Source organism: Mus pahari, chromosome 3 (genome assembly GCF_900095145.1).
Source record: "Mus pahari chromosome 3, PAHARI_EIJ_v1.1, whole genome shotgun sequence".
NCBI classification, from domain to species: Eukaryota; Metazoa; Chordata; class Mammalia; order Rodentia; family Muridae; genus Mus; species Mus pahari.
The window spans coordinates 102,590,397-102,616,999 of NC_034592.1; the positions used below are offsets into that span (position 1 = coordinate 102,590,397).

The 26,603-nt window shown below is 48.9% G+C and overlaps 3 protein-coding genes across 4 annotated transcripts in view; 2 read left to right on the top strand and 1 right to left on the bottom strand.

Annotated features, from left to right (window-relative positions):
• Positions 1–587, top strand: part of Gchfr (GTP cyclohydrolase I feedback regulator) — a 4,995-nt gene extending 4,408 nt beyond the window's left edge. For both annotated transcript variants that reach the window (XM_021194959.2, XM_029536831.1), the window contains exon 3: positions 143–587. In XM_021194959.2, the coding sequence (XP_021050618.1) occupies positions 143–266 (124 nt within the window). In that variant the 3' untranslated portion in view covers positions 267–587. The remainder of the gene's footprint in view (positions 1–142) is intronic.
• A 112-nt stretch (positions 588–699) lies between these two features.
• Positions 700–26,603, bottom strand: part of Dnajc17 (DnaJ heat shock protein family (Hsp40) member C17) — a 36,256-nt gene continuing 10,352 nt past the window's right edge. The window contains exons 2-11 of the mRNA XM_021192992.2: positions 14,336–14,405; positions 14,036–14,094; positions 13,701–13,788; positions 11,833–11,918; positions 11,520–11,616; positions 9,140–9,183; positions 8,702–8,779; positions 8,135–8,215; positions 7,600–7,710; positions 700–883 (exon numbers count right to left, since the gene is read on the bottom strand). Coding sequence (XP_021048651.1) covers positions 764–883; positions 7,600–7,710; positions 8,135–8,215; positions 8,702–8,779; positions 9,140–9,183; positions 11,520–11,616; positions 11,833–11,918; positions 13,701–13,788; positions 14,036–14,094; positions 14,336–14,405 — 834 coding nt within the window. The 3' untranslated portion in view covers positions 700–763. The remainder of the gene's footprint in view (positions 884–7,599; positions 7,711–8,134; positions 8,216–8,701; positions 8,780–9,139; positions 9,184–11,519; positions 11,617–11,832; positions 11,919–13,700; positions 13,789–14,035; positions 14,095–14,335; positions 14,406–26,603) is intronic.
• C3H15orf62 (chromosome 3 C15orf62 homolog) lies at positions 2,753–3,798 on the top strand. Its single transcript, XM_021192994.2, has one exon. It carries the CDS (start codon positions 3,126–3,128, stop codon positions 3,669–3,671), a length of 546 nt encoding a protein of 181 aa, XP_021048653.1. The 5' UTR covers positions 2,753–3,125; the 3' UTR covers positions 3,672–3,798.

Genomic DNA, 26,603 nt, shown 5'->3' on the forward strand with positions numbered 1-26,603 from the left:
TGCCTGGGCTGCGGGATGCCCTGGGTGTAAGGTGCCTGGGCTGCGGGATGCCCTGGGTGTAAGATGCCTGGGTTTTCTCAGTCTGGTCTCTGACAGGTGCTTGCCCATATTGCCTCATGACACTCTCCTGGTCTCTTTACAGTTACGAATACTACGTCAACGACCCTCCTCGCATAGTCCTGGACAAGCTGGAATGCAAGGGCTTCCGAGTGTTGAGCATGACAGGGGTGGGCCAGACGCTGGTGTGGTGTCTGCACAAGGAATGACCTGCTTGAACTGACCTGTACACAGAGACCGCCGTGTGGCCTGCCCACATCCTTGCATCACTGTTTGCCCTGCCTATTTCTTTCCAAATTGTCAACCCCCTTGCCCAACACTGGTGGGCTGTGAACGGCCTCAGGGACCTCGCTCCAGCTGGCTGGGCACAGCAGGCTCTTGCCCTGGCGCTTTCAGCTTCCCCCGGCTAGGCCTGACCCTGGCTCTTGCTGTAGGCCACGTGCCAAAGGCAAGCTACCCCGAGGACAGTCCCTGGATCCTACACAGCTAATCCAAGCCAATAAAGGGCTCTCACAAGTGGTTGTTCTTCAGTTCTGTTGTGCAGTGACTCTCGAGATGCACCATTCTCTACTGGTCTATCCCCACCCACAGAAGAAGCCCTTGCAGATAGAGCCCAGCCCAAGAGGAAGAAAAGTAGACTGTTTTTTAAAAAAGTTTATTGGTGATGATTCAGAAAAGGTGTGGGGTGGGAAGGTTGGAGCCGGGGCTACGTGGGCCGCCCCTCGTCTTCCTGCTGCATCTGGGTGATCAGCTGCTGGCGCTCAGCTGCCTGGCGCATGCGCATCATGACGAGACTCTCATAGTCCCTTTCTGACAGCACTGAGCCCTGGGGACAGAAGAGACAGGAGTTAGGACATGAGGGTATAGACTCAGTATAGGGCCAAGACAGAGCCAAGTCTAAAAGCCAAGGAGGGAAGGGCAGAGGAAGGGAAGGACCCAGACATCTTGGATTCCAGCTCCTCCAGGAACCTTCAGAGATAGCAGGCCTGTGCGCCCCAGGCTGCTTCTCCATCAGCTCCCTGCAAGCTTCCTGCAAACTCCCTTTACCCAGGACACACAACTTCCCATATCCTGATCTAGTTCAGTCCTTCCTTGTCAATCACTCTCCCATGTGCTGGCCTGGCCCTCCCCCTTCATTTCCTCTTAGCCCTTTATCTGACACTCTTTCCCTCCGCCCATGGCTTTTGCCTGGCAGGTTTCCAACAGAGGATGTCAGTGATCCCCAGGCTCTGCTGGACACAGACCAGAGCCCTTCCCCGTGGTCTGGCTTCTGCTGAGGATACAGAAGGTGGCCCTGCCCCACACACAGCCTCAAAGGACCATAAATCTAGAAGAAGAAAAAAGTAAGCAAGACCCAGCTTGCCTCAGAAAGACACAGCCCAGGGTCCCTGGCTTTCTTTTATGATCTTGCCAGCTGTGCAGGGGACTGAGGAAGACTACAATGAGCAAGGCTGTGGGAAGTGAAGCAGCCTTAGGACAGAGCACTGCCCTGCCAAGCCCACTGTCTGTCAAGGGCAGCAAGCACTGAGTCAGAGCACTTCCTCCCCTAGCACAGCTGGTGCTCTGATACCAGATGCGACTCTGATGGGTTCCCACCTCTCATCAGCTGTGATCCTGTAGCAGATTAGAGCGGTGGAAACCCACCAGAGTCGCATGGAGGCAAGCCAGGTTAGGGGTCGCAAGCATGGTATCCTGCAGGGGGCACCCTACACTGCTGCCCTCCCACAGAAGAAGGCTTGGAAGTTAATGACCCAGGGAATAAGATGGGAGTGGCTGAAATTAGGCTGCCAGTCCCTGGCTAACTTGTTTGTAGTAAAGGGATGCAGATAAAGAGGAAGTGATATACAGCCTGGTCCCCCTCCCCTTATACCCCCCCACCTCTAGAAATACCCCCTGCCAGCCACCCTCCCTCCAACCACTGGCAACTCATGGCAGCCTCACTGTCCTGGTCCCATCCATAAGAAGGTCCCCAAATGAGGCCCATGAGGCAGAGGGAAAGGCTGGGGCATCCTAGGAGCAGCAGGGCACTGGCTTTTGCTGATGAAGAAGAAAGAAGGACGCTGAGCAGCCATACTGATGTCCCAGCTGTGGGGGAGGGCAGTTCTCCTTCCCCAGCTTTATATTGCTCGTCCAAGAAAACTTCAAGTCACCCCTGGCATGCCCCCAGCACCTTGGGAGGAGCAAGCCCTGTATAGGCATGGGGCTGTTCCCCTTAACACACCCTCCACATCCTTCTCCACCATTCCCGTGGCCTGGCTAATGAGGGCCTGTCATCCATCCTGGGGGCTGAGTCACGCACACCAGCAGGTCTCCTCTCTTTCTTCCCTAACAATTGTTCCCTTCAATCAGCACCACCTCCCTGGGCTCCTCCCAGAGACATCTGGGGCTAGGGAGCTAAGCAGGCCTGCTGAGGTCACAGTGGTGGAGCACTGACTAGAAAGGAAGTGATCTGGTGACACACCAAGCAGGGCTGTCCCCAGACCAGTCTCCAGAGGAATCTGAAGCGTCCCACTGCCCTGGGGTGTTGGTCACAGCTGCCCCAATCCCAGCCTGTGGATGCTGCAATTACCTCAGAGCACGAAACCGGCTTCCCACCTGACTGAGTCAGCTGAAAACAAAACACATCTCTACCACACACTGGCACAAACAGCCAAGCCACTAATCAGAGTCCCTGGCAGAGAGCACAGTCCTACACCGGCCAGGAGATCGAGAGCTGCTGCCTGCCTGTGGAAGGAGTGTGTGCTCGCTCCCCTGCCGGAGCTCAGCCCTGCCCACCAGCCCTCAGCCTTGACCTGCCCGTTCTGCCCTGTGAGTACTGCTGCTTCCCTTGGGGTTTTCCACAGCCAGGCTCTCCAGGTGGGAGCTCACAGTGCTCTCTCTGTCTCCTGCTAATCTTCTATCACCACCCAAGAGGCAAACAAAGGACCACCCTGAGCAGAAACGCACAGCCTCTGCTGCTAGCCCTTGAAGGGTGTCCTTCTGGTTCCTGGCATTCAGCACCCTAGCAAAAAGGTCACCTGCTGCTGCTGAGCCCCTTTGTGGGGCTTCTCAGATGCCAGACCCACTAGATGACTCTCAGGAGCTCCATGGAGACCTGGCGAAAAGGCTCCTTCCGCAATGCCTCCTTTTTCAAGCGCATCACCCTGGGGCGGCCACGGAGACTGCAGCGACAGGGCAGCATCCTTAGCCAGGCCAGCACCGCTGGGGGTGACCACGATGAGTACAGCAACCGGGAAGTCATCCGGGAACTGCAAGGGCGGCCCGACGGCCGGCGTCTGCCCTTGTGGGGGGATGAGCATCCCCGAGCCACCCTACTGGCCCCACCCAAGCCCCCGCGCCTCTACCGCGAGAGCTCCAGCTGCCCCAACATTCTGGAGCCCCCAGCAAGCTACACAGCCGGCTACTCGGCCACCCTGCCTTCAGCAATCTCCCTGACAGGGTCCCTTTACCAGTGCTCAGAGGAGGGCCTTTTGGACACTCCCCACTTCCCGAAGACACCCACTCCGGACCTCAGTGACCCTTTCCTCTCCTTCAAAGTGGACCTGGGGCTTTCACTTCTGGAAGAAGTTCTGCAGATTCTAAAGGAGCAGTTCCCAAGCGAGCCCCACTTCTGACCCGGTGAGGGTAGCAAGAACTGGGGTGACTGGAGGAGTGGCGCCTGTGGACCCAGGCAAGGAAGGTACAATGTGGACTAAAGAACAGGTGGGGACCGGAAGCCACAGTTCTCCCTGCCCTCTGGCTGCTGACCAATCCTTCAAGTCACCCAAAGTGAAGGGGCAAACGTCAGCTGGGAATGTATGGGAGTCACTTTCTGGCAGGAGTCCTGAAGGAAGCTGGAGAGACAGGAAAAGGAAGCTCCAACCTGTAACCACAGGAACCAGTCAGAGGTCAGTGGAGAGACAGGACTCAGACTGGGCAGAGCCGACGGTGGCATGCACCAGCCTCTAAAGACCACGTCAACACAAAGTCACAGGACAGTCTAGGAAGACGTAGGCTAACTGAGACGAAAGGCCAGTGGGGAGGTAGAGAGCAGGAATAGACAAGTCACCACTTACTGCGCAGGACTGTTTACTGAAGGAAAACAAACTGAAAAGGCCGCTCCAGAGGCTGAGGAATGGCTCAGTGGATACAGTGCTTGCTGTGCAGGCAGGAGGGCCTGAGGTTCGCCCTCAAGTACCCGCATATAAAAGGCAGGCAGGGATGCTAGCCCATCTGGGATACTGGTGCTCAGGATGTAGAAACTAGGGATCCCTGGGGCAGCTGGCTGGTTAGACAACCAAACCGGCACAGTCCAGGCCCAGCAAGAGAGCCTGCCTCAGTAAATAAACCATGGAGAACAATTGAGAAAGACATCTGAAATTAACCTGTGACCTCCACTTCACACACACACACACACACACACACACACACACACACACACCATCCAGACACAAACACAGAGAAAAACTCAATTACTTTTCACCCTAGCCAATTTTTGTTTGTTTTTGAGATGAGGTCTCATGTGTAGTGAGGGTGGCCTTGAACTTGGGATCCTCCAGAGCCTGGGATTACTTGTGTGTGAGATCAAACCCAGGTTTGCATTTGGCACTGGGGCTCAAATCCAGGGTTTCATGCATGATAAGCAAGCACTCTACCTAAACGAGCCACATGCCAGCCCTCTAGCCACATCTTAAAGATTTTTTAAAAATTATTCTTAATTGTGTGTGTATGCACACACACAAGTATATGCAGGTACATGCAGAGGGCAAAGGTGTTGAGTGCCCCTGGAGGCAGTTGTGAGCCACCTGATGTGGGTGCTGGGAATTGAACTCAGGGTCTCTAGAGGAGCAGTCAGTATGTGTTCTTAACTGCTGAGCCATCTCTCCAGCCCACTTAGGCACATTTTAAATCAACAGCCACATCCGACTGACGGCTACTGTACTGGATGACAGAGCATAAACACGGACACTGTTAGACCAAAGTCCACTGGGCGGCGCTGGCCAGACACAGTGTGTAACCATCAGAAGCATGGCTAAGGAAGGGAAGTTGCCAGCTCTGGGCTGCACGTGCAGGAGGAGCTGACAGCAGCAGAGGTAGACTGAGGAAAATGCAGGGGAAAGGCCTAACATCATTAGCAAACACAGCATGAGACTCAAGCTGCCCACAGAACTGTGAGTGTACTCGAGGAAGAAGCTCCTGGAACCAGCAGCTGCAAAGGAGTGCTCTGGGAACTTCCACAGGCATTGTACACGGAGCCTCTGGGGACGGCTGCAGAACAGTACAGGGGACAACCAGATTAGAGAAAGGACAATGCACCTCCAAGAGGCTCCAGGATCCTCCACCAGGCTGGGGCAGGGGGGGGGGGGGGGGGGGGAGGAGCTCTGCCTTGCCCAAGACAGGGCAAGGCTACAAACTGCAACTACCTTGCCCTGTGGCTGGGTCATCTGAATCCAGAGCCCAAAAGCACTGAACCATGTGGGTGTGGCCTCCAGGTCACTCAAGTGTGAAAGAAGGGTAAAGGAAGTTGTGACACACACTGCCTGACAAATCCACATCTGTGACATCTCTCTTTCTTGCTCCTGTGCAGAGATGGCCTGCTTCAAGCCTCCTCTGGAAACAGGAGGCAACCAATAAAGGTTTTTCTAATATGACCTACAGAGTATGGCCTTGGATGTTTAATGGTGAAACTTTCTGTTTTTTTTTTTTTTTTCTTTTTATCTTTTTTTGTTGTTGTTGTTTTTCTTTTTCTTTTTTTGTTTTTTTTTTTTTTTCTTTTTTTTCTTGTGGTAAAACTTTCTACTGGGGAATGAGGCTTCTTTTAAGCTAGGATCCTGTAGTGAGAACTTTGGTTTCTTTTTAAAAAGCACAGAGATATGAATATGCTTTCACTTTAATCCCACACGTGACCTGGGGCTGCCGCAGACTGTCCACAGCAGCCGACTCTGCTGTTTGTGCTCTAGCAGGGGTGTGGTTGTGCCAGCTGCAGATAGTTTCTGCAATTGTGTGACATTTGGAATTCTGGGGCCTTTTTAGAGAGTATATAGTATATATTCTGGGCTCCGAGAGGCACGGTGGTTTGTTAAGTAGTCTTGCGCAAAGAACAAACATTAAGGAAAAGAAATGAGCTATCCTGACTGATGAAGTTTCTTGGTGCCCCTAATCAGGGATCTCTTTCCTTTCCTCTCTTCCCTTTTTTTCTCCATCTAGTGTTAGAGGGTTGAAAGAGTGGAAGAAAAGGGCTAGAGAAGGATGGAAGAAAGAACCCACAGAGTAGCAAAGGCAGCTACAGGATCCTGGGCTGACCTCTATACCATGTCATGTTCCTCTTCCATCAGGACCTGGGACACTGAATGACAATGGCCACCATAGACTCAGATGTTTGAATGCCTGGTCCCCAGTTGGTGGAACTGTTTGGGAAGGATTAGCAGGTGGAGGCTTGTGAGAGGAGGTGTGTCACTGAGGTCAGGCTCTGAAGTTTCAGTTAGCTCTCCTTGCCCCGTAGTTATTTCAGCATGTAAGCTCTCAGCCACTATTCTAGTGTCCTGCCTACCTGCCTGCTTCCATCCTCTCTACAGTAATGGTCATGGACTCTATAACCTCTTGGAACTTTAACCCCCTAATTAAATGCTTTCTAAGTTGCCTTGCTCCTGGTGACCAAACTGTCACAGCAATAGAAAAGTAACCAAGACTGACACACTCTCCCAAAGGTTCCAATCTCTCAGGCAGGCATCCTGATAACTCTCTGAGAAGCTGTGGACATGTGGACAGGTACCCAGGCAGTTTCAGAGAAGGGAAAAGCTCTGCCCCCAAAGCAATCATCCCTCCAACAGGAGCGAAAGGCGTCCATGCTCCAACCTCTGCAGTCAGGCTAAAAAACCGAACCAAGGAGGTCGGAGTGAACTGCCTCAGGCCCACTGTCGCTAGAAAGCTAGCACTTCACCACAAGTGGGGTTCCAGATACAGATCAGTCCCATGTTGAACCTGGGACTTGATGTTATTTCCTAGAGTCAATCTGTGAGTGGGAAGCTGAAGACAGAGCTAGAAAACAGAAGTTCTAGGAAAACCACTGTTCCAGCTGCTTGCCTTCTGCCTCTTCACCCAACACTGGGTTCCTAAACTAAAATCCTTCACACCATGACCAAGAACAAACAAAGTCCTCTTTGTACAGATTAGGGCTCCATCAGGAAACACACATGAAGGATAAGCAAAGGCCAACTTTCATGCAGCCTTGGAGGTGTACTTCAGTAGTAGAGAGTGGGATAATTATGAGCGGGGCCCTGGGTTTGATCCCAATGCTAGAAAGGGGGGGAGGGGAGGAGGAGGAAGAGGAGAAGAAAGAGGAGGAAGAGAGCAAAAAGAAGAAATAATGTAGGATACGGTCCTCGGGCACTCAGAGAGAAAAGGCATCAACAGGGAGTCAGCCTCCTGCCTGAGCTGGTGAACCCACCCCACCCCCACCCCATTCTACTCTTATCCAAACTTGGGAAGAAAAAGCATGAAAGTGGAGCAAAAGAGGGTCCCAAAGCCCAAGCAGACCCAGCTGGGTGACCCCTGACTTTTTACCTTTGACAGTCCTGTGGTGCCAGGGTTTACTGTGCTCTGGGGCTGTCCCTCCAACCAGGAAACCTTCAGAGGGTTGTCAGCCAGGCCCACTTCATTTCTGACAGCCAGCTCCTGCCAAACAGAGTATTCAGTCTCTGTCCCATTCAATCCAGGCCTAAGGGGCTCTTTCTAGCCTACAGAAAGACTAAAACCAACATTCTAATCCTCCAAGCAGGGCTGAGCAACCTCAGCAACCTGCACTCAGTGGTATGCTAAAATTCTGACCCTGTGGACACGTGAAGGAGATGCACCAGGGTGGGGAGGCCGTGCTGGTGCAGGGTGGAAGGTGCGGTGTGGAGCCAGTCAGAATATAATTAGCCAGAGCACTTTCCCACCCAATCTTGAAACCAGGAGACCTTTGGGGGAGATTCAACTCTTGAGATGGCCTAAAGATCTACTAGCAGTGTGGGTCACCCAATCAGGAGGACCCATGAAGTTGGGCTCCTGTTCAGAATGACAGGACTGCCAGTGCCCCCGGGCCCCATACCCCACTCACCGCAGCTCTGACTGTTGCAAACTCCACTATGGCATTGCCTGCCTTCTTGCTGGAGAGTACCAGGTTGAGAACCTCCCCATACTGTGGGAACAAGAGAACCACAGTAAGGATAACTGGACATACAGCATGGCCCATTAGGCTACAGCCCAATCCTGGAGTTATTTCTAGGGACCCAGAGGAGCAAGACTGGAGAGGAAAAGAAGTTGTTTTCCTTTTCCATGGTACAAAGGACAGCAAAGGTGAGATGGGCAGAGCACTAAGACCTAGGCTAGCACACAGCACAGCCGTTTCAACTTCTGAAAGCAGGGATGCTGCGGGGATTTCATACTGGACAGCCACTTCTTCTCCCCCAGCACAGCCAGCTAAGGCTGTGCTTCAAGGAAAAGGCTAGGCTTAGGCAGGAAAGGAGAGCAGACCAGGGGGATATATGATTACTCAATGGTGGGAGCACTGGCCTAGGGGCGTCTCTAAACTTCATGGTTATGAGACAGGGAAGAAAGATGACGTTCAGGGAATTGGGCTCTCTGGGCTGAGAGACAGGAGGTAGAAGATGTCCCAGGAGCATACCTTTTGTAAAAGCCTCAGGAGGACATCTCTGGAGTAGCCACCTTGGGACTCATCCTCCTTCTTGCACTTCCACTTTAGCTACAAAGACAACATCAGCATCAGCCACACCGGATGCACAAGCAAGCCTGCCACTCTAAGCAGACACCGTGCTGCTCTCCAGGCTCTGGCAATTTAGACCGCCCAGACCACGCTCCCTGTGGAAATGGAGAAGCAGCCTGATCAGTCCTGCTGGTGCTGTGCTCTAAGTACCCATCTCAAATGGCTTTTGAGGGTGCCCTGCCCACACCGGCCAATGTTACAGCCACTTGGCGTGGCAAGCTCTGAGAAGCAGTCCTAGGGTCCAGGCCCAGGATGACGGAAGGATGGATGGCTACCCACAGGGAAGTTACCTGTCCTTGCTGAGAGGTGCCACACTGTGATCAGATACTGCCGACTCACCTTTAGTTTGGGGGTTCCTTTGCTTTCAGTATTCTCTGTTCTTCCTAGAAAATATTGGGAAAAGAAGAGAAGTAAAACTTCAGACAAGGTCTCCCAAAGGAGAGGTGGCCCCAAGCTGGAGGACTGCCCTTCATGTCCAAGGGTAATGCCTGCCCTGTCCTGGTAAAGGGTCTCGTGGGGAAGCTAGACTCCTGGGTAGCCTGCTCAGCCCCTTCAGGAAGGTCGCCTGTTAGCTCTTGCAAATGAAAGCTAGGAACACATGCTAGGGTCTGAGGCAGCACAGGCCACTCAGCTCCTCGGAGGCCAGGTTCTCCAAGGCCTTTCCCTGCGATGGGAATGGAGAGGGGGAGGAGAATGATGAGAAGGAGTGGGGGGATATAAGATGACAGGACAGAAGGTAGATAGCTGGACCTACGAGTCTCAAATATTTTACATTAGTAGGGATTATTAAATATTGATAGAAATTTAAGGTTATTTTGTTCAACTCTTGCTTAAAGTTTTGTACATATGTAACTCATTTAAAAACAATGTAAAGTTCTATATTTATGAAAGCTACTATTGCAAACTGTTTAGGGTAATTAGAATTGCAAGTTAGTAGTCACCTATAAATAATCTTACTTGTAGTCTTGTTAGGTATGAGTTTAGTTAATTATGGAAATAAGCTTTACTTAGTCTCTTGTATATGTTTTCAAAAGGGGATAATAAATAGCTAGAAACAAGCAATGTTTGTTGAGATATACTATACATAGAAGATCTACAGAATATGGCATTTAAGTTTTTTTAACATTTATTTATTTTACGAATGTGAGTACATTGTCGCTGTCTACAGACACACCAGAAGAGGGCATCAGATCCCATTGCAGATGGTTGTAAGTTACCAGGTGGTTGCTGGGATTTGAACACAGGACCTCTAGAAGAGCAGTCAGTGCTCTTAACCGCTGAGTCATCTCTCTAGCCTGAATATAGCATTTACAATGTTTTAATAATAAAAGATTTTTCTGACAGAGACATAGCTGCTCCTGGCAGCACCCCCAGTCTACTTCAAAGAAGATAATGGCCATCAAAGAATCTCCACCTGGACTTTGCCTCATTTGTGGCAAAGATGGCCACTGGGCATAACCCTGCCCTTACCTCAACTGATGACAACATGCTGTCCAAACTGTGGACAAGCAGGACACCGGACAGTTGACTGCCTAACTTTGCAGAGACAAGGTAGGCTGGTCCTTCAAAATTCCTGCTTTGCAGAAAAGTCTGTCATTTCTGATATTCTGTGCCTGTAGGCTGAAGACTGGATGCCCCAATAACACAGAAGAACCTTGGGTGACTGTCCAGGCGGCCAGCCATCTCTGTCGTGTCTGTAGTTTTGAAAGTTGCTTGCTCTGCACTTCCTGTTTACTCGGGTAATACTTACCCTTCTCAGGGTTCTGATGGGGTTGAAGACTGGATAGTTATAGTCTTACAGTTCTCCTTATTAAAGATTAAAGACATAAAAACTTAAGTTGTTTCTAATCTTAGGGTCTAAAAAGATAAAAATGCCAAGTAATAAGAAATTTAGGTATAAAACTTTGGACTCACCAGGATAGGATAGTACTTTTTCCAAGGTTGCCAAGTAAATATGGACTGAACATTGTAAATACAATTCTTACTTGATAGCTCTTATAATTGTTTTTATTATATATAGTTTATTGATATTAGAGAAAAAGTCATTTTTTAGACTAAAAGGAGAACTGTGGTGAGATTTTTGGTTTCTTTAAAAATCCCAGTTATGGCATGTGAATATGCTTTCTCTTTAATGCCAGGCGTGGGGCAAGAGGCTGCTTCACAGCAGGTGATTCTGACTTGCCTCTGTACTGGCAGGAACATGATGTTGGCCAGCTGCAGATAGTTTAAGTCTGGGGACTCTGGAGAGGGTATAAATGGAAGAGGCCCAAGAGGGCCTGAGGTGGAGGCCGCTGCTCCCCTGCTGTCCTGCCGATGACGAGGAAGATGAGACTTGCCCCAAGGAACCCAGTGTTCGTAATCAGCAGGAAGTAGCCTATAGAGGACTATGTCCCTTTCCCCCTAACCTTCTCTCTCTCCTAGTTTTGGAGGGGTGGAAGGGATTAGGGTGGAATAGGGGTGGGAAGAGTGGCAGATATAAGAACCCAATCAAATAGCAAAACAAATTGCACCAACACTTCTCCTCCAGATCTGCTCTGAGGCCAAAACCTGTGAAGAGCACAAAGGCTCCTACAAATTGGTGTGCCACAGTAGGGTGCTGTGGAACACCGAGGGGTATTCACAGGGTTCCCTCCACAGCCACTCCATGAAGCGGCCAACATGGCTGCTCAATACCATGAGGAGCCTCGCCCTGGAGGAGACAGGGAGCGTGCACTCTCACCTCTCAGCCTCTGTTCTCGGTCCTGGCGGATCTGCTCCTGGATCAGCCTCTGCTGCTCTTCCAACTGACGGGAGCCCTCTTCTCGAAGTCGAGCAATCTGCAGAGCAGGAGGCAGAGGGGTGACAATTCTGTGCAGATCCAATTCCAGGTTGGCTCACCTTGTAAAGGTCCCTGAGAGGTTTCACCTGCAAGCTACGGCTCGGCAACCTGCAGGTGGGACAGATCACCCAGCTCCCAGAGGCGATGGGCAAGCTCTCCCCACACACCTCCCAAGCTACTCACCCTCAGGCCAGTGGCGGGTCTGCATGCTCACCTCCTGCTCTAGTGTGGCAGCGTTCCTGCTCTCCTCCTCTTCCTCACTCCCCTGGGCCTGGGCCTGCCGCTCCCTGGCCTCCAGGTCTAGGCACAAGGGTTGAGTGGTCCAGTTTCTAGTCTGCATGTCCATTATGGCCTCAGGCCACCCCAGCTCTGGCTGTTTTCCCAACACCTCAAACAGGACGGGCACCATACAGCAACCCACTCTTCTCCTGTTGTGCCCAAACATCCCCAGTTACTTTTCATTGCAAAGGGACACACACAGAAGAGATGTGGGCTCCAGCCAAGCAGCCATGGGTCTAGAAGAGTTAAAACAGCTCACACTGACCAAGCAGGTTCTGTCCATGAAGTGAACAGAGTGTACAGGTGGGTGTTGTGTCAGCGGCCGATGGCCTTGTGTCAAAAATGCCTATGGGTGGAGCTGCTTGCTCTGTTTCTGTGGTTTGGCACCGCAGCCTCACATGGGTCGTGCCTCAGCTTTGGTTCATCTCCCATCGCTGGACTCAGGTTGTCACTGTGTCCCTTTCTCACTCTCCTCTGCCAAGCTTCACTGTGGCCCGAGTTCCAGTGGCCTCTCCTCAGACAGGCAGACTGCTGCTGGCGTACGCCACATCCCAAGCCCCGTGCTAGGCCAACTGTTGTAACAAATTCTTCTTTTGGGCCTAGGACTCACTCTCCCTCAGCCTACCTGATTTATCTGGAACTTCCATCCCTTTGCCTCCCATCCCAGTTTTGACCTTGTACATGCTAAGCAAGTATTCTCTCACAAAGCTACATCCTAGCCCGTTTGTTTGTTTGATAAATTCCTTAAAAAAATGATGGAACTGGGGTTGGTGAGGTGACTTGACAGGCATGTGTGCCAGCTGCCAAGTATGATGACCTGAGCTGGACTCCTGAGCCCACAAGGTGGAAGCAGAGAACTGGTTCTTACAAGCTGTCTTCTGACCTCTAAGGATGCTCTGCAGCATGTATCTGCATATTCACACACTAAATACATACATGTATGCTCTGGAGCATGTACCTGTATATTCACACACTAAATACATACATGTATGCTCTGCAGCCTGTAACTGCATATTCACACACTAAATACATACAAGTATGCTCCGCAGCCTGTAACTGCATATTCACACACTAAATATATACATGTATACTCTGCAGCATGTACCTGTATATTCACACACTAAATACATACATGTATGCTCTGCAGCATGTACCTGCATATTCACACGCTAAATACATACATGTATGCTCTGCAGCATATACCTGTATATTCACACACTAAATAAACACATGTAAAAATGTGTCTTCATAAGTTCAACTAGACTTTGCTCCCTTGGAGCTCTGGGGAACTGTCCCAGAGTACAAAGTTAGTAGGCAGGGGCTGGACTGAGTGAAAGAGAGGCAGCCTCCACTGGAGGTCAGACCAATGGCTTCACTCAAGCTCAGCAGGTCCCCACCCTGGCAAGCTTCTGGCCTTTAAAGGTGTACTTATTGCTACTTTCATGTGCATGGGAGTTTTGTCGCATGCACTATCTGCATGCCTGTTATCTGTAGAAGTCAGAAGACAGTACCAGATCCCTGGAACTGGAGTTACAGATGGTTGTGAGCTGTCATGTGGGCTAGGAGTTGTACCTGGGCCTGAGCAACAAGTGCTTTTAACCACCCTGCCACATCTCCAGCCCTAAGTGTCTTAACTTTAGTAGTAAATCTAGTAACCGATATCATTTTTGAGAGTGCCTTTAGGACCCAGCCTCTCTATACTTTTGCCAGAATCTGGGAAAGTCTCTAAAAAGCAAGATGAGGGAGACTAACAGCAAGGGCAAAGAGAAGCCAGGGGCCAGCCAGCCTGGCAAGGTTACCTACCAAGTTTCACTTTCTTCCTGTTCTCGTCAAGTCTCTGGGTCCTCTCTGCTGCCTGCTTCCTGGCTTTCCTAACCTTGTCATACGCAGCCTGACCAAAAAACAAAAACAAAACAAACAAAAAAACAAAAGAGAGTAGAGTCAGCCAAAGAAAAAGGGCAGAGCTCCAGGCATCTTCCTGGCCCTGCCCCAACCCTGAGTTACCAGGACCTCTCATAGCCTAGAGCCAGTGAAGCCTGCCCCTGCTTAGCTTCTAAGATGCATAAAATTAGCTCCATTCTAGGCAGCAGCAGTCTCTGGTCACTGAGGACAGTTCAGCTAAAGATGGTGGTGCTTACCCTGGCCGCAGCATCAGTCAGTACTTCCAAGGCCTGCGACAGCTGGTGGAAGAGTTCAGCTACACACAAGGACAAAAAAGAAGTGAAGCAAGATGTAATGACATTGCGCTTCCTTGGTGGAATACTTCAAAGAAGCCAATATCGGCACACAGCAGGCCAACAATGAATGGTAAGCATATTCACAACCAACTGTATACCCCGCCATGGGAAGCCAAGCCTTTCACTGATCAAGGTGGGTCCTGTGTGTCTACAGCACGGACACTCAGAGCTGAGGCCGGGGAGCAGGTCCTGAGAGCTCACCTGCTCTGGGGTTATCTGGGTTTTTGTCTGGGTGGCAGGAGAGTGCTTTTTGCCTGTATGCCTTCTTCACCTAGGAGAGTCAAAAAACATAATCAGTCACCCTCCCTGAGGGATAGTGGGAAAGCCTAAGTGATGTCACCACATCAATCCCATGCCACCTAAAAGACGCTGTGGCTCCCTGTTCACAGCCACCATGGCACCTGTGATAAGAAGGTGCAGGCCATGGAGAGAGCTGCCACTGACATCCAGCAGTCTCCTCGATTGATCCTGGTCTCACTCTTGGTGGGCATGGAAGCTATCACACTTACTTATTTTATTTACCTTGTGCTCTTGGGTGTGCTGCCATGCTATGGTGTCCATGTGAAGTCAGAGGGCAGCAGGTGGAGTTGGTTCTTTTCCACCACGTGGGTTCCCAATGTGGCACTCAGATGCCCTGGTGAGGTGCCTTTACTCTCTGACCCACCCTGGTGACCTTATCCGTTACATTTTAAAATACACTCTCCCTTTGACTCAGCCTAGGAATTTGAACTCGAGAGGAATGACTAAATATATAAAAATGCTCAATGCAACCATAGTTAGTGAACTAGCGAAGCCTCTACCTCCAGGGGACCCATTAAAAACACGACAGTGGCCTGGTGTTGTGGTAGTCCATGCCTGTAAGCCCAGCTCTAAGGAGGCAGAAGCAGGAGATCAAGAAGCAAGGAGATCAAGAGTTCCAGGTTGTCCTGAGCTATATAACAAGCTGTAAGCCAGCCTGGACTACATTAGACCCTATCTTGAAATCAAATCAAATCAAAACAAACAAAATGACCACTACAGATGCTAGGAGCCAGGGACAGGAGAGATGGTTCAGTGGGTGAGGGAGCTTGCTGTCGAGTCAGAGTTCAATCTCTGGAACCCACAGGTAGAAGGAAAGAACCAATAGCTACAGGTTACCCTCCAACCGTCACAAGCACACCATGGCAATACACATATGTACTCTTACACACAACACACAATAAAGAAGTATAATCTTAAATTCATTTTTATTTTTTGGGACAAGTTCTCGCTACACAGCTCTGGCTGTCCTGGAACCTACATAGATCCTCTGCCTCCTGAGCCCTGGGATTAAAGGCGAGCACCACTACATCCAGCTTAAAAAATTAAGAGAGAAAAATCAGTACTCAACACTATATATACAATAATCACTCTAGGGTTGTTCTTCCTCATTTTTGTTTTGTTTTTTTGTTCAAGACAGGGTTTCTCTGAGTAGCCCTGGCTGTCTTGGAACTCACTCTGTAGACTAGGCTAGCCTTAAACTCAGAAATCTGCCTGTCTCTGCCTCCTGAGAGCTGGGATCAAAGGTGTGTGCTACCACCACCCAGCTTGGGTTTAAAATTTAAAAGCAATTAAATCAAAGAGTTATAGACGCCTGACCAGGCACATCAGCACTTTGTCCTCAGAGCATCAGAAGAACTCTGAGAAAGTGATGAGAAGGCTCAGGCCTGTAACCCAAGCTGGCAGGCTGCTCATGTCTGAGACAACACTGGGGTACAAGGTGAGTACCACAGACCCTGTCTTAAAAAAACAAAACAAAAACCCCCCAAACTATTTCTAGACAGATGGACAGAGGGGGATTACATGCATGCACAAAAGGGGGAAGGGGGCTACCAACAGTGTCTTGGTGTGATGTAGAACCAAGCTAACTGAATTTACTGTGTAGTCCAGGCTGACCTTAAATGTACCCTGTTCCTATCCTGGCCTCCCAAGTGCTGCAATTACACCCATCTACCACCAGGCCAAACTCTAGAATTTCTTTATTTGCAAAAATTAAAAAGCAGAGCCTGGAGAAATGGTTCAGTGGTTAAGAGCAGTTGCTGCTCTTATAATGAACTGGATTCACTTCTGAGCACCCAAGTGGTTGCTTATAACTCCAGGGGATCTGGTGCCCTCTTTTGGCCTCTAGGGACACTGCAGGCATACGCATAGACATGCATGCAGGTAAAACACACAAAAACAAGTGAACCAACAGCTAGCAGACGTTCTTTCACATATGGCCTGCTCAGAAGGTTCCAGGTGGTACAGACATAGAACCTGACTGCTCTGAGGCCTCAGCATCTCACTTGTGTTCTGTACAGGTTACCTGCTACTTAAACTCCAGGGAGGAGTCAGCACTCTGGCTTCCTGGCTTCTCAGAGGGAACTAATACTACCTCTGCACTCAAGTGAGCTACATAAGGACCTTCAGTGACAGGCAGCCAGCATCTCCCAGGTGAGTCCACCTGGCAGTTACCCGACTCAAACGCTCTCCAGTTCCTGAGCCCTGGATCTCTGAGGTTGTGCTGCCACCTGCTGGGCTCAGCCAGTCCAACATCCATACCTGCCAGGGCTAGTCTGGTTTTCCAGATTCAACTAGAACAGTGAGGGAACAGAAGTTCATCCCTGTTGGTCCATCTTCCCAATTGCCTATCAATGCATACCCCAGACCACATGCTCACTACCCCAGCTCTCTTATTAAAAAATTACAATGAGCTAGGCATGAATGCTTCACATCTGTAACCCCAGCCATGCCCAACCCCAGTTGGACATTGGGGCAAGAAAATTGGAAGCTCTGGATTAGACTAGGCTACAGAATGAGACCATAACCAAGCATTCCTCCCTTCCAAAAACCCATACAACAATGAGGAAAGAGACGGCTTACCAGGTAGTCTCTCAAGTGCAATCCTGACCTCCCGATTGCATGTAATCTGTCTTTGCTCCTCCACCGAGCCCACAGCTACATCTCTCTTATTTTTTACTGGTGCTCTTGAGCCGGGTTCTCACTATGTTGACCTAGCTGGCCTGGAATTTGATTTGTAGATCAGCCTACCCTTTAACTGTCAGAGATCTGCCCGCCTGTCATCTCAGGGCTGGAATTACAAAGAAAGCCACCTAACGAAAAACCAACCAAACAAACAAACAAAGATAGCCACCACTAGACCTGGTTCCCACCTCTTTTATTTTATTTTATTTTATTTTTTTGGTTTTTCAAAACAGGATTTCTCTGTATAGCCCTGGCTGTCCTGGAACTCACTTTGTAGACCAGGCTGGCCTCGAACTTAGAAATCCGCCTGCCTCTGCCTCCCGAGTGCTGGGATTAAAGGCATGCGCCACCACACCCGGCTACCTCTTTTATTTTTAAGCTAAGCTTTATTAACCATTTTCATATATATGCACATATGTATGAAAATATATACAGTATTTCTTTTTTTTCCAAGACAAGGTCTCACTATGTAGCTCTGGCTGTCCTAGAACTCACTATGTAAACCAGACTGGTCTTGAACTCACGGATATCCATCTGTCTCTGCCTCCCAACTACTGGAGTCAAAGGTGTGTGTCACTACACATAGCTTTCCGTGTGTATGTGTGTGTATGTGTGCATGAAATTATCTTTAATCTATTTTTACAGTCCAGTCTTTATCCCCCCCCAGGGCCACCCTCCAACAGTTCCTCATCCCACTCCCCTCCCCCATCTCCAAGAGGATGTCCCCACCCCTTTTCTTTTTTATTTTAAGGCCCTTTATCTGCTTTTTTTTCCCCCAGTTAGGTGCAATGCCACAGAAATATATAAAGAAGCTGGAATGTGGGTGTGGTGACACACACCTCTAACTCTAGCACTAGAGGGGCAGAGAGGGCAGCCAAGAACTCGAGGAGGCCAGGGCTTGCATGGTCTGCATGAGTTCCAAACCATGGGATTACACGGTGAGACTTTCAGAAACAGAAACTGTACTAGGTGGAGGTAGGAGGATCAAGAGTCCAAAGCCATCCTCAGTTAAACCGTGAGTTTGAGGCCACCTGTGGCTATATGAGACCCTAGCTCAAGAGAGAAGACCATGAAGAAAAAAAATTATAAAATAAAAGGTCTGTAAATGAAGTAAATACCTAATAAAAATTGGAAAAATAAAATAAAATAAAATAAAAGGTCTGGGCATGGAGGCAAACTCCTTAAGTGCCAGCACTCGGCAGGCAGGCAGGCAGGCAGGCATGTCTGTGAGTTCCAGGCTAGCCAAGGATACACAGTGAGACTCTGCCCCAAAAGGAAAAACAAACACATAAAATATGATAAATAACAAGAAAAAATTTCGACCTCACACACAAAAATTACAAGCTATTTTCAGCTATAGACAAGTAGAAAAGGATGTTAGCCGGCCGGGTGAGATGGTTCAGGGGCTCAGAGCACCTGCTGCTCTTGCGAAGGATCCAGGCTCCGTTCCCTGCACCCAGGCTGTGTGGCTCACTCCAAGTCTAGTTTTAGGAGATCATACTCAGATACACACTTAATATAAATGTTTGTTTATTTATTTATTAAAAAAAGATATTTAATTTGGATCATAAAACTGAACCCTCAAGCCGGGCAGTGGTGGCTCACGCCTTTAATCCCAGCACTGGGGGGGGGGGGGGAGGTGGATTTCTGAGTTCGAGGCCAGCCTGGTCTACAAAGTGAGTTCCAGGACAGCCAGGGTTATACAGAGAAACCCTGTCTTGAAAAAACAAAACAAAACAAAACAAAAAACTGAACCCTCAGACCTAAGGGTCTTCTTTTTTTTTTTAAAACAGGGTTGCATATAAACCGCATGCCTAGAACTTACTTCACAGCAGACGCTGGCCTTGAACTCCAGATCCTCCTGCCTCTGCTTCCCAAGTGCTGATAAAAAGCTTGTACCACCAGGGCAGTTTGTTTTTGTTTCTTTGTTTGTTTTATTAGTTTTACTTTTTTCTTTTTATATGGGCTTTTTAAAAAGATTTATTTTTAGGGCCTGAAGAGCTGGCACAGTGGTTAAGGGCACTTGCTGCTCTTGCAGAGGACCTGGGTTCGGTTCTCAGCAGTTTACAAACATCTGTAACTCTGGGTCCAGAGTTACCATATTCTGGTCTCCACAGGCACCAGGAACACAACTGGTGCACAAACATACACACAGGCAAAACATATAGAAATCAAAATAAATAAATCTTTTTAAAAACAAAAATGATTCATTTTTATTTTTTAAATTGTATTTACTTATGCATTTGTGGGGTGTTTTGGTTTAGTCTTTTCGAGACACGGTTTCTCTGTGTAGCCCTGGCTGTCTGGAACTCACTCTGTAGACCAGGCTGGCCTCGAACTCGGAGATCCATCCGCCTCTCTCTGCTTCCCAGGTGCTAGGATTAAAGGCAAGCACCATCACCGCCAGGCTAAAATAAAATTTAAAACTTTTAAGGGGCTGGTGAGATGGCTCAGAGGGTAAGAGCACTGACTGCTCTTCCAAAGGTCCTGAGTTCAAATCCCACAACCACATGGTGGCTCACAACCATCCACAATGAGATCCGATGCCCTCTTCTGGTGTGCCTGAAGACAGCTACAGTGTACTTACATATAACAATAAATAAATAAATCTTTAAAAAACAAAACAAAAAAACTTTTAAACATTAAAAAAAAAAAAAAAAGCCGGGTGGTGGTGGTACACACCTTTAATCCCAGCACTGGGGAGGCAGAGGCAGGCAGATTTCTGAGTTCTAGGCCAGCCTGGTCTACAAAGTGAGTTCCAGGACAGACGGGGCTACAGAGAAACCCTGTCTCGAAAAACAAAAAAACAACAACAACAAAAAAAAATTCAACAATTAAGAATCAACATGGACAAAATCAATCCTGTTATGGTAGATGATATTACCCTCCTGTGACACATGAGAAAACTGGTATAATGAGAAGTTATTGTAATTATTATATTCAACAAAACCTATTCTAGTTAGAGATATAACTTAGTTAGAACACCTACCCAGTATGGGCAATCCCTAGCACCACACACATACAGAATCTACTCCAGTCAAATACTGTGGAAAGACTAATGACGCCCAGCCTTGGCACACCTTTTACCCCTGGCAGATAAAAATGTAGAACTATTCATGGAAGAAGGTTATAGTTGATATTTACTGTCTATAATGTGTTTAAGTAATCTAAGAAAAATACTTCTATATGACACATTTTCTTTTTTTTTTTTTTTTTTTCTTCTTTTTGGCTTTTTGAGACAGGGTTTCTCTGTATAGCCCTGCCTGTCCTGGAACTCACTTTGTAGACCAGACTGGCCTCGAACTCAGAAATCCGCCTGCCTCTGCCTCCCGAGTGCTGGGATTAAAGGCAATGACACATTTTCAAATTCAGACTCTTCCTTATACTAACAGCAAGACTTTAAGCAAGTGAACCTCACTTGGACTCAGGCTCCTAAGTGCCCACTCCTTAAGGCTGCTGGAGGGTTAAAGGAAACAGCAAAACACTCCACATGAGTCCCAAAACCTAAAGGTCACGGTGTGCTGGCAACCCCTGGCATCCCAGCATCTGAGAGGCTGAAGCAGAGGATCAAAAGTTTACCCTACACCATGAGCAACCTCAAGGCCAGCCTGAGCCAAAGGAGGCCTCCTCAATAATAACTCCAAAGCTGGGTGTGGTAGTACACACCTTAGGTCCCAGCACATAGACAAAGAAGCCAGTGGGATGGTGTTGAAGACCCAAACAAACAAAACAAGTTCCCAAACCTCTTCCTCAACCCTTCCTTGACAGGAGTCAGTAAGCCATTACAGCAGTCTAGGAGCCTGACAGACTACAGCTAAGTCCAGGAATGGACCCAGGAGGACCCATCCCGAAAGGTCTGGATGGACAGGCATGGTTTCAATCCCACTGGAGGTAGTCCTAAAGGTCAGCCCATGGCTGGCCCCAGGAGCTCTGAAATACTCTCCCTGAAAAAGTCAGGGCTTAGGCATACAGCCTGAGATCTTCCAGGGCGGCCACAAACCGACACGCAGAATGCTGGTCAAGTGTGTCCATCTGGATTAACTAGTCATTACTATATTTGGCTGCAAAGCCGGCCGTGGGCAGAGCCCATCATTGAGGCTGGAAGGATAGTTTTGATTTTGAACCAGTTGGCCTGGACTTTGGTACTTTCTTACAAACTAGATCCCAGCTCTGTCCAGACCTCTGGACTGGCAGCTGAAGAATTTATCACCAGGTAAACAACCCTTCTAAAGCCATCTGGCCGCAATTCTCAATGCTTCTTATTCAAGCTGGGCCTGGTAGCCTTTATTCTCAACTACTGCAGAGGCTGAGGCAGAAGTATTAAATATTCAAGGCCTAGTTGGGTGTGGTGGCTCATGCCTTTAATCCCAGTACTCAGAAGGCAGATCTCTGTGAGTTCCAAACCAAGACAGTCAAAGCTACACAGTGAAACCCTCTCTTAGAAAGGCAAAATAAAACAAAACAAAATTCAAAGCCCAAACGGACAACTTTGTGAAACCTTTCAAAATAATAAAGTTATAAAGGATTGCAGATACAGCTTAGAGGTAAAACAATTGTCGGGCGTGCAAAGATCCTAGGTTCAATCCCCAGCAGCAAACGAACGAACAAACAAACACATACAAATAAGGCTAGAACTAGACTCCAGGTCAGAAGGTCCAACAGCGACCAGCAAGATGGCTTAGTGGATGAAAGCATTGCTGACCACCTGAGTGTGATCCATGGAACCTCCTGCATCTCAAAAACAAAAACAAAGCAAGAAGAAAAGTTTCAAGCCCTCTGGCGCTGTTGGTCACCTGAGATCGGTCGTTGTTCTGGAGCTGTGCCTTGGAGACGACTTGATTCTCTGAACCCTGGACTGCAGAGGGGCGGGAGGGTAGAGACCAACTCCCAGAGAGTGTCCTCTGAAAGACACACACACACACACACACACACACACACAGGCACACACGCACGCACAAGCACACGCGCGCACAAGCACACACATGCGCACATTCTGTTTTTTTGTTGTTTTTTTTTTCAAGACAGGGATTCTGTATATACTGGCTGTGCTTCAATTCTGAGCACCCTCTCTAAAATGGAAAAAAGTTCAGCAAAACAGTATTTTTCTCAGCCTTGGTACAGTTGGGAACTTTCAGGAAGGAGACAACATGTAGGATAAAGGTTCAAGCAGCAGCACGGCAGTCACAGAGCTTTACCTGTGGTCTCCATCTTTACCTATGGGTTTCCTCTGGTCCTTCTGGTCTCTCCAGCTCTGTAAACACCTGCCCTTCACAAAAGGAGAAGCTGGGTGACCTTTCAGGGGCATTCTACCCTTCTGCCCCTCTGCAGTCCAGGGTTCAGAGAAAAAAGCTGTCTCCAAGGCACAGCTCCACAATGACAAGGATCTCAGGTGGCCAACAGCTCCACAGGGCTTTAAACTTTTCTTCTTGAGACAGCCTTACTAGGTAGCCCTGCCTGGGCAGGAACCTGCTATGTGACCAGGCTAGATTATAACTCACAGAGATCCACTTGCCTCTTCCTCCCCAAGTACTGGGATTAAAGGAATGCACCATCATGCCCAGGGAACTTTAATCTACAAAAAGTTTTGGGTTGTTTTTGACACGGTCTAATGAATCTCATCAAATCCAGCTACATAGCTAAAAATTGACCTTGAATTTCTTTCTTTTTTTTTTTTTTAAGATTTACATATTTATTTTATGTAAGTACACTGTAGCTGTCTTCAGACGCAACAGAAGAGAGCATCAGATCTCATTGTGGATGGTTGTGAGCCACCATGTGGTTGCTGGGATTTGAACTCAGGACCTATGGAAGCACAGTCAGTGCTCTTAACTGCTGAGCCATCTCTCCAGTCCCAGAACCAAGTTACTTAGGCCCTCTGTTAGAGAACTGGGGCCCCCTTGAAGAGCAGAAAGTGCTTTTAACTACTGAGTAATCTCTCTCGCCCCACAGGAAGGGACCTGTACTAAGTTTTTTATTGGTGGTGGTAGTAGTTGTTCAATTTGGATTTTGAGAAAGGATGTCATCAGGACCCAGAACAGTGAAACAAAAAGCATCTAGTAGACATACAATAAATACCTGTTGCATGAAACGGGCAAACATTCATCTGCTTTCAATCAACACGGTTAGAAAGCCTCAATGACGTCAACTAGTTGCAGCCCACAGAAGGGTGGAAGGAGGTGAGTGCTCTCTGGGCCCCTCCTCCCCAGCCCTCACCCTTTCAGAACTTCCCATTCTACCTATTTACACCTTCCCTCACAAAAACCAGGTCTAAGCCAGGACATGCTTTAATTCCAGCACTCGAGAGGCAGAGGTCTCTGCCTCAGAGGTGGATCTCTGGGAGTGTGAGGCTAGCCTGGTCTAACAAAGTGAGTTCCAGGATAGCCAGGGCTACACAGTGAGAACTTACTGAGACAGACAACCAGGACAAGCACAGTGGGAACCAGATGTTATCTCCCCACAGCCCACAGCACAGGGTGGGGGTGGGGTAGAAGGAATAAGGCAGCAACTGCACTCAACCCCTCCAGGAGTTCCTTAACTGGTTCCACAAATCACCGCAGCCCAGCCCAGTGGAGGTGGCCACAGTCTGAGCTCCTGCTACTCAGGGGATTTGCCCCAGGCACCCAACAGGGCCTCTGACAATCTTCCTGTCTCCAGTTTCACCTCTTGAGGTTAAGGATCTCCTGACTCACCCAGAAAAGCAAGGGCTGGGGGATCCAATAAATAGAAATCGCCATCATTAACTTAAAAGAAAGGTGCCTTGCAAAGAACAGATCATTATGTTTTTAAAGGCGGCTGTCCTTTCTTGCAGTAAAACCTGGAGCCAGGTAAGTAAAGGGTACTTGTAATTAGACCCAGTTCTCAAGAGTCAGGCCAGTTGGTAGCACTCAGACAAGGACACCCAGGGAGGCAGTGGCTACAGGGACAGAATGAACAAATCATCTAGGTGAATCAGCTCAAATGCCATTAGCAGCCCCCGTTCAGAACAGTGTGACCACAGCCTGGACACTCATCTCTCCCCAAGCTTAGAGAGGTAGACATCTCATTCCCTTGCTGGCAGGGACACTAGGAGTTATGTGACTGTCTGATGTCAGGCAGAAAGAAAGGCAGCACAGGGCTCTGGGCACACAGATCCAAGAATTCCCCTCTGTAAGAGTTCAAGGCCAACCTGAGCAATATGAGACCCTGGCTCAAAAAATAAAACAAACAAGGACTGGAGAGATGGTTCAGCAGTTAAAAGCACTGACTGCTCTTCTGAGGACCGGGGTTCGAATTCCAGCACCCACATGTCAGCCTAAAAGTCTCTATCTCCAGTTCCAGGGGAAATGACTGCCTGTTCTGGTCTCTGTGGGCACCAGGCATGCACATGGTACATAGAAAAACATGCAAGCATGTTTGGTTTCGTTTGTTTGTTTGAGACGGGGTCTCACTGTGTAGTCTAGCTGGCTTGGAACTAATGGTGCAGACAGGCTGTGCTCAAATGCACAGAGCTCCACTTGCCTCTGCCTCTGGAGTGCTAGGATTAAAGGTATGTGCCACCATACTTGGCAAAATAAAATAAATATATAAAAATAAAACAAACTAACTGGGCATACTGGCACACCCTGTGATACCAACATTTAGCGTGTTCAAACAAAAGGATCCAAGGTTCAAGGCCAGCCTTGGCTCATATGGAGGCCACCATGGGCTGGATGAGACCTGGTCTAAAAATCAAACAGCAAAAGAACAGCAAAGGAAACCAATGAGCAACAGCCCCCTCCTCCTGAAGACTGGTCAGTATCATTCCTTCCATCCACACAGAGACAACACTGAAACCCTCAACTCTCTGGGCACCCAGAGACTGGGGGCCACTCCCACTGGACACAAGCAGGGAAGCAGCCAGACCACACCACCCTCCTCAGCTCAGTGTCCCCAAAGGTGATTTGGGGGATGCCTGGAGCCCACACCAAGGTCTCTCTCCTGGTAGCCGTGGCCCATGGTACGATCTCAGGATGGGAACCTATTCCTCCAGGAACAACTAAAGCACGCACTCAGCCTGGCCTCTATGGACTCAGGATGGGGGTAGGAGGTGGTGGGGGTTATGTGTGTGGTCCATCTTTGATCTTCCCACTTCACTCTTTTAAGTCCTCCCTTCTTTTAGTCCTCCCAACACGCCTTCCTGGTCTTCAGCTTCCAGTCAGCCCCCTAGAATGAGCCCTCCTTCTCACCCTGAGATCTACCCTTCCCTCTGGCCTCTCTTTCTTCCTCCCTTTCCTAAGCACCTCAGGCTCAGGCTCAGGTCCCAAACCCTGTCTTACCTTCTTGTCTCAGGCTGCTGATTCCCAACCCCTAGATCCACAAGATAGCCTGGGTCTGGCTGCCCCCACTCTCCCCCTTGTCTGCTGTCACCCTCAACCCCTAGATCTGGACCCCAGAGGCTCATCACTGCCTCTCTTGGGGGCAGAACTTCTCTTTCTGAGATTGGGCCATCACACAGCGAGTTCATCATACTCCCTTCATAAACATGACAAATTTCCTTCACACACACACACACACACGCACACGCACACGCACGCGCGCGCGCACACACACACACACACACACACACACACACCCTCTACTACTCACAAAATACAGAAAGGGCTACACAAATGGAAACTATTTGGAAAGCTGCCTTAGCTGAAATGGAAACTGTGTTGTCTAGCATTTCCCAAGCCAGCTCAGTTCTCACCTGCTGGGCTTACCCCAGTCAGATGGCTTTACTCACAGGGAGGCAAGTCTGTCACTAGGTCAGAGATTGGGGGAGGGTCTTGTAGGGGAGCACAGACCACTTCTGGCTGCCCTAATTGCTCCTGAGGTGTGGGGAGTAGAACATTCAGGTGTGGGCAGGGGCTCTGCATTTATTTGTTGCCTTATGCCAGGCAAATCAATTAACCTCTTTGAGACTTGGTTTTCTCATCTATAAATTGGAGTTAATAGTCCTTGCCTGCCTCCCAGCCTTGTTTTGAAGATCACATCAAATGAATTAGACATGGGAAAGCTCTCTGGTATCATATAAATGTGAGGCATTACTGAGAATACTAATAAGCAGCTTCCAAACACAATGGATCACACTTTTTCCTGAGTAGGCTGCTAAGTAACTTCAAAACTCCAGAGCTTCTGCCAAAGTTCAGTTAAACAGAGACTCACAGAACTTGAGAGCCGCATACCCACCATGCCTGGATCTTGATGAAAATAAAGTGTCTTCCAGTGACATGTTCTCAGTGCCTAGCCTAGAGGGGTTCTCTCTGGAGACATGCAGACAACACCCCAAATCCACAAATGACCCCCAAAGAATCCAATTTAGGTCAAACCCCACCAATTTCTCAGATTCATCCCCTGTCGAATCCTCAACAGACATTAGGCAAAGCCCCGGTCCTCGCCTTGCCATAGTCGCCCTGCCGTACCAAAGCCCCGTCCCTCGCCTTGCCATAGTCGCCCTGCCGTACCAAAGCCCCGTCCCTCGCCTTGC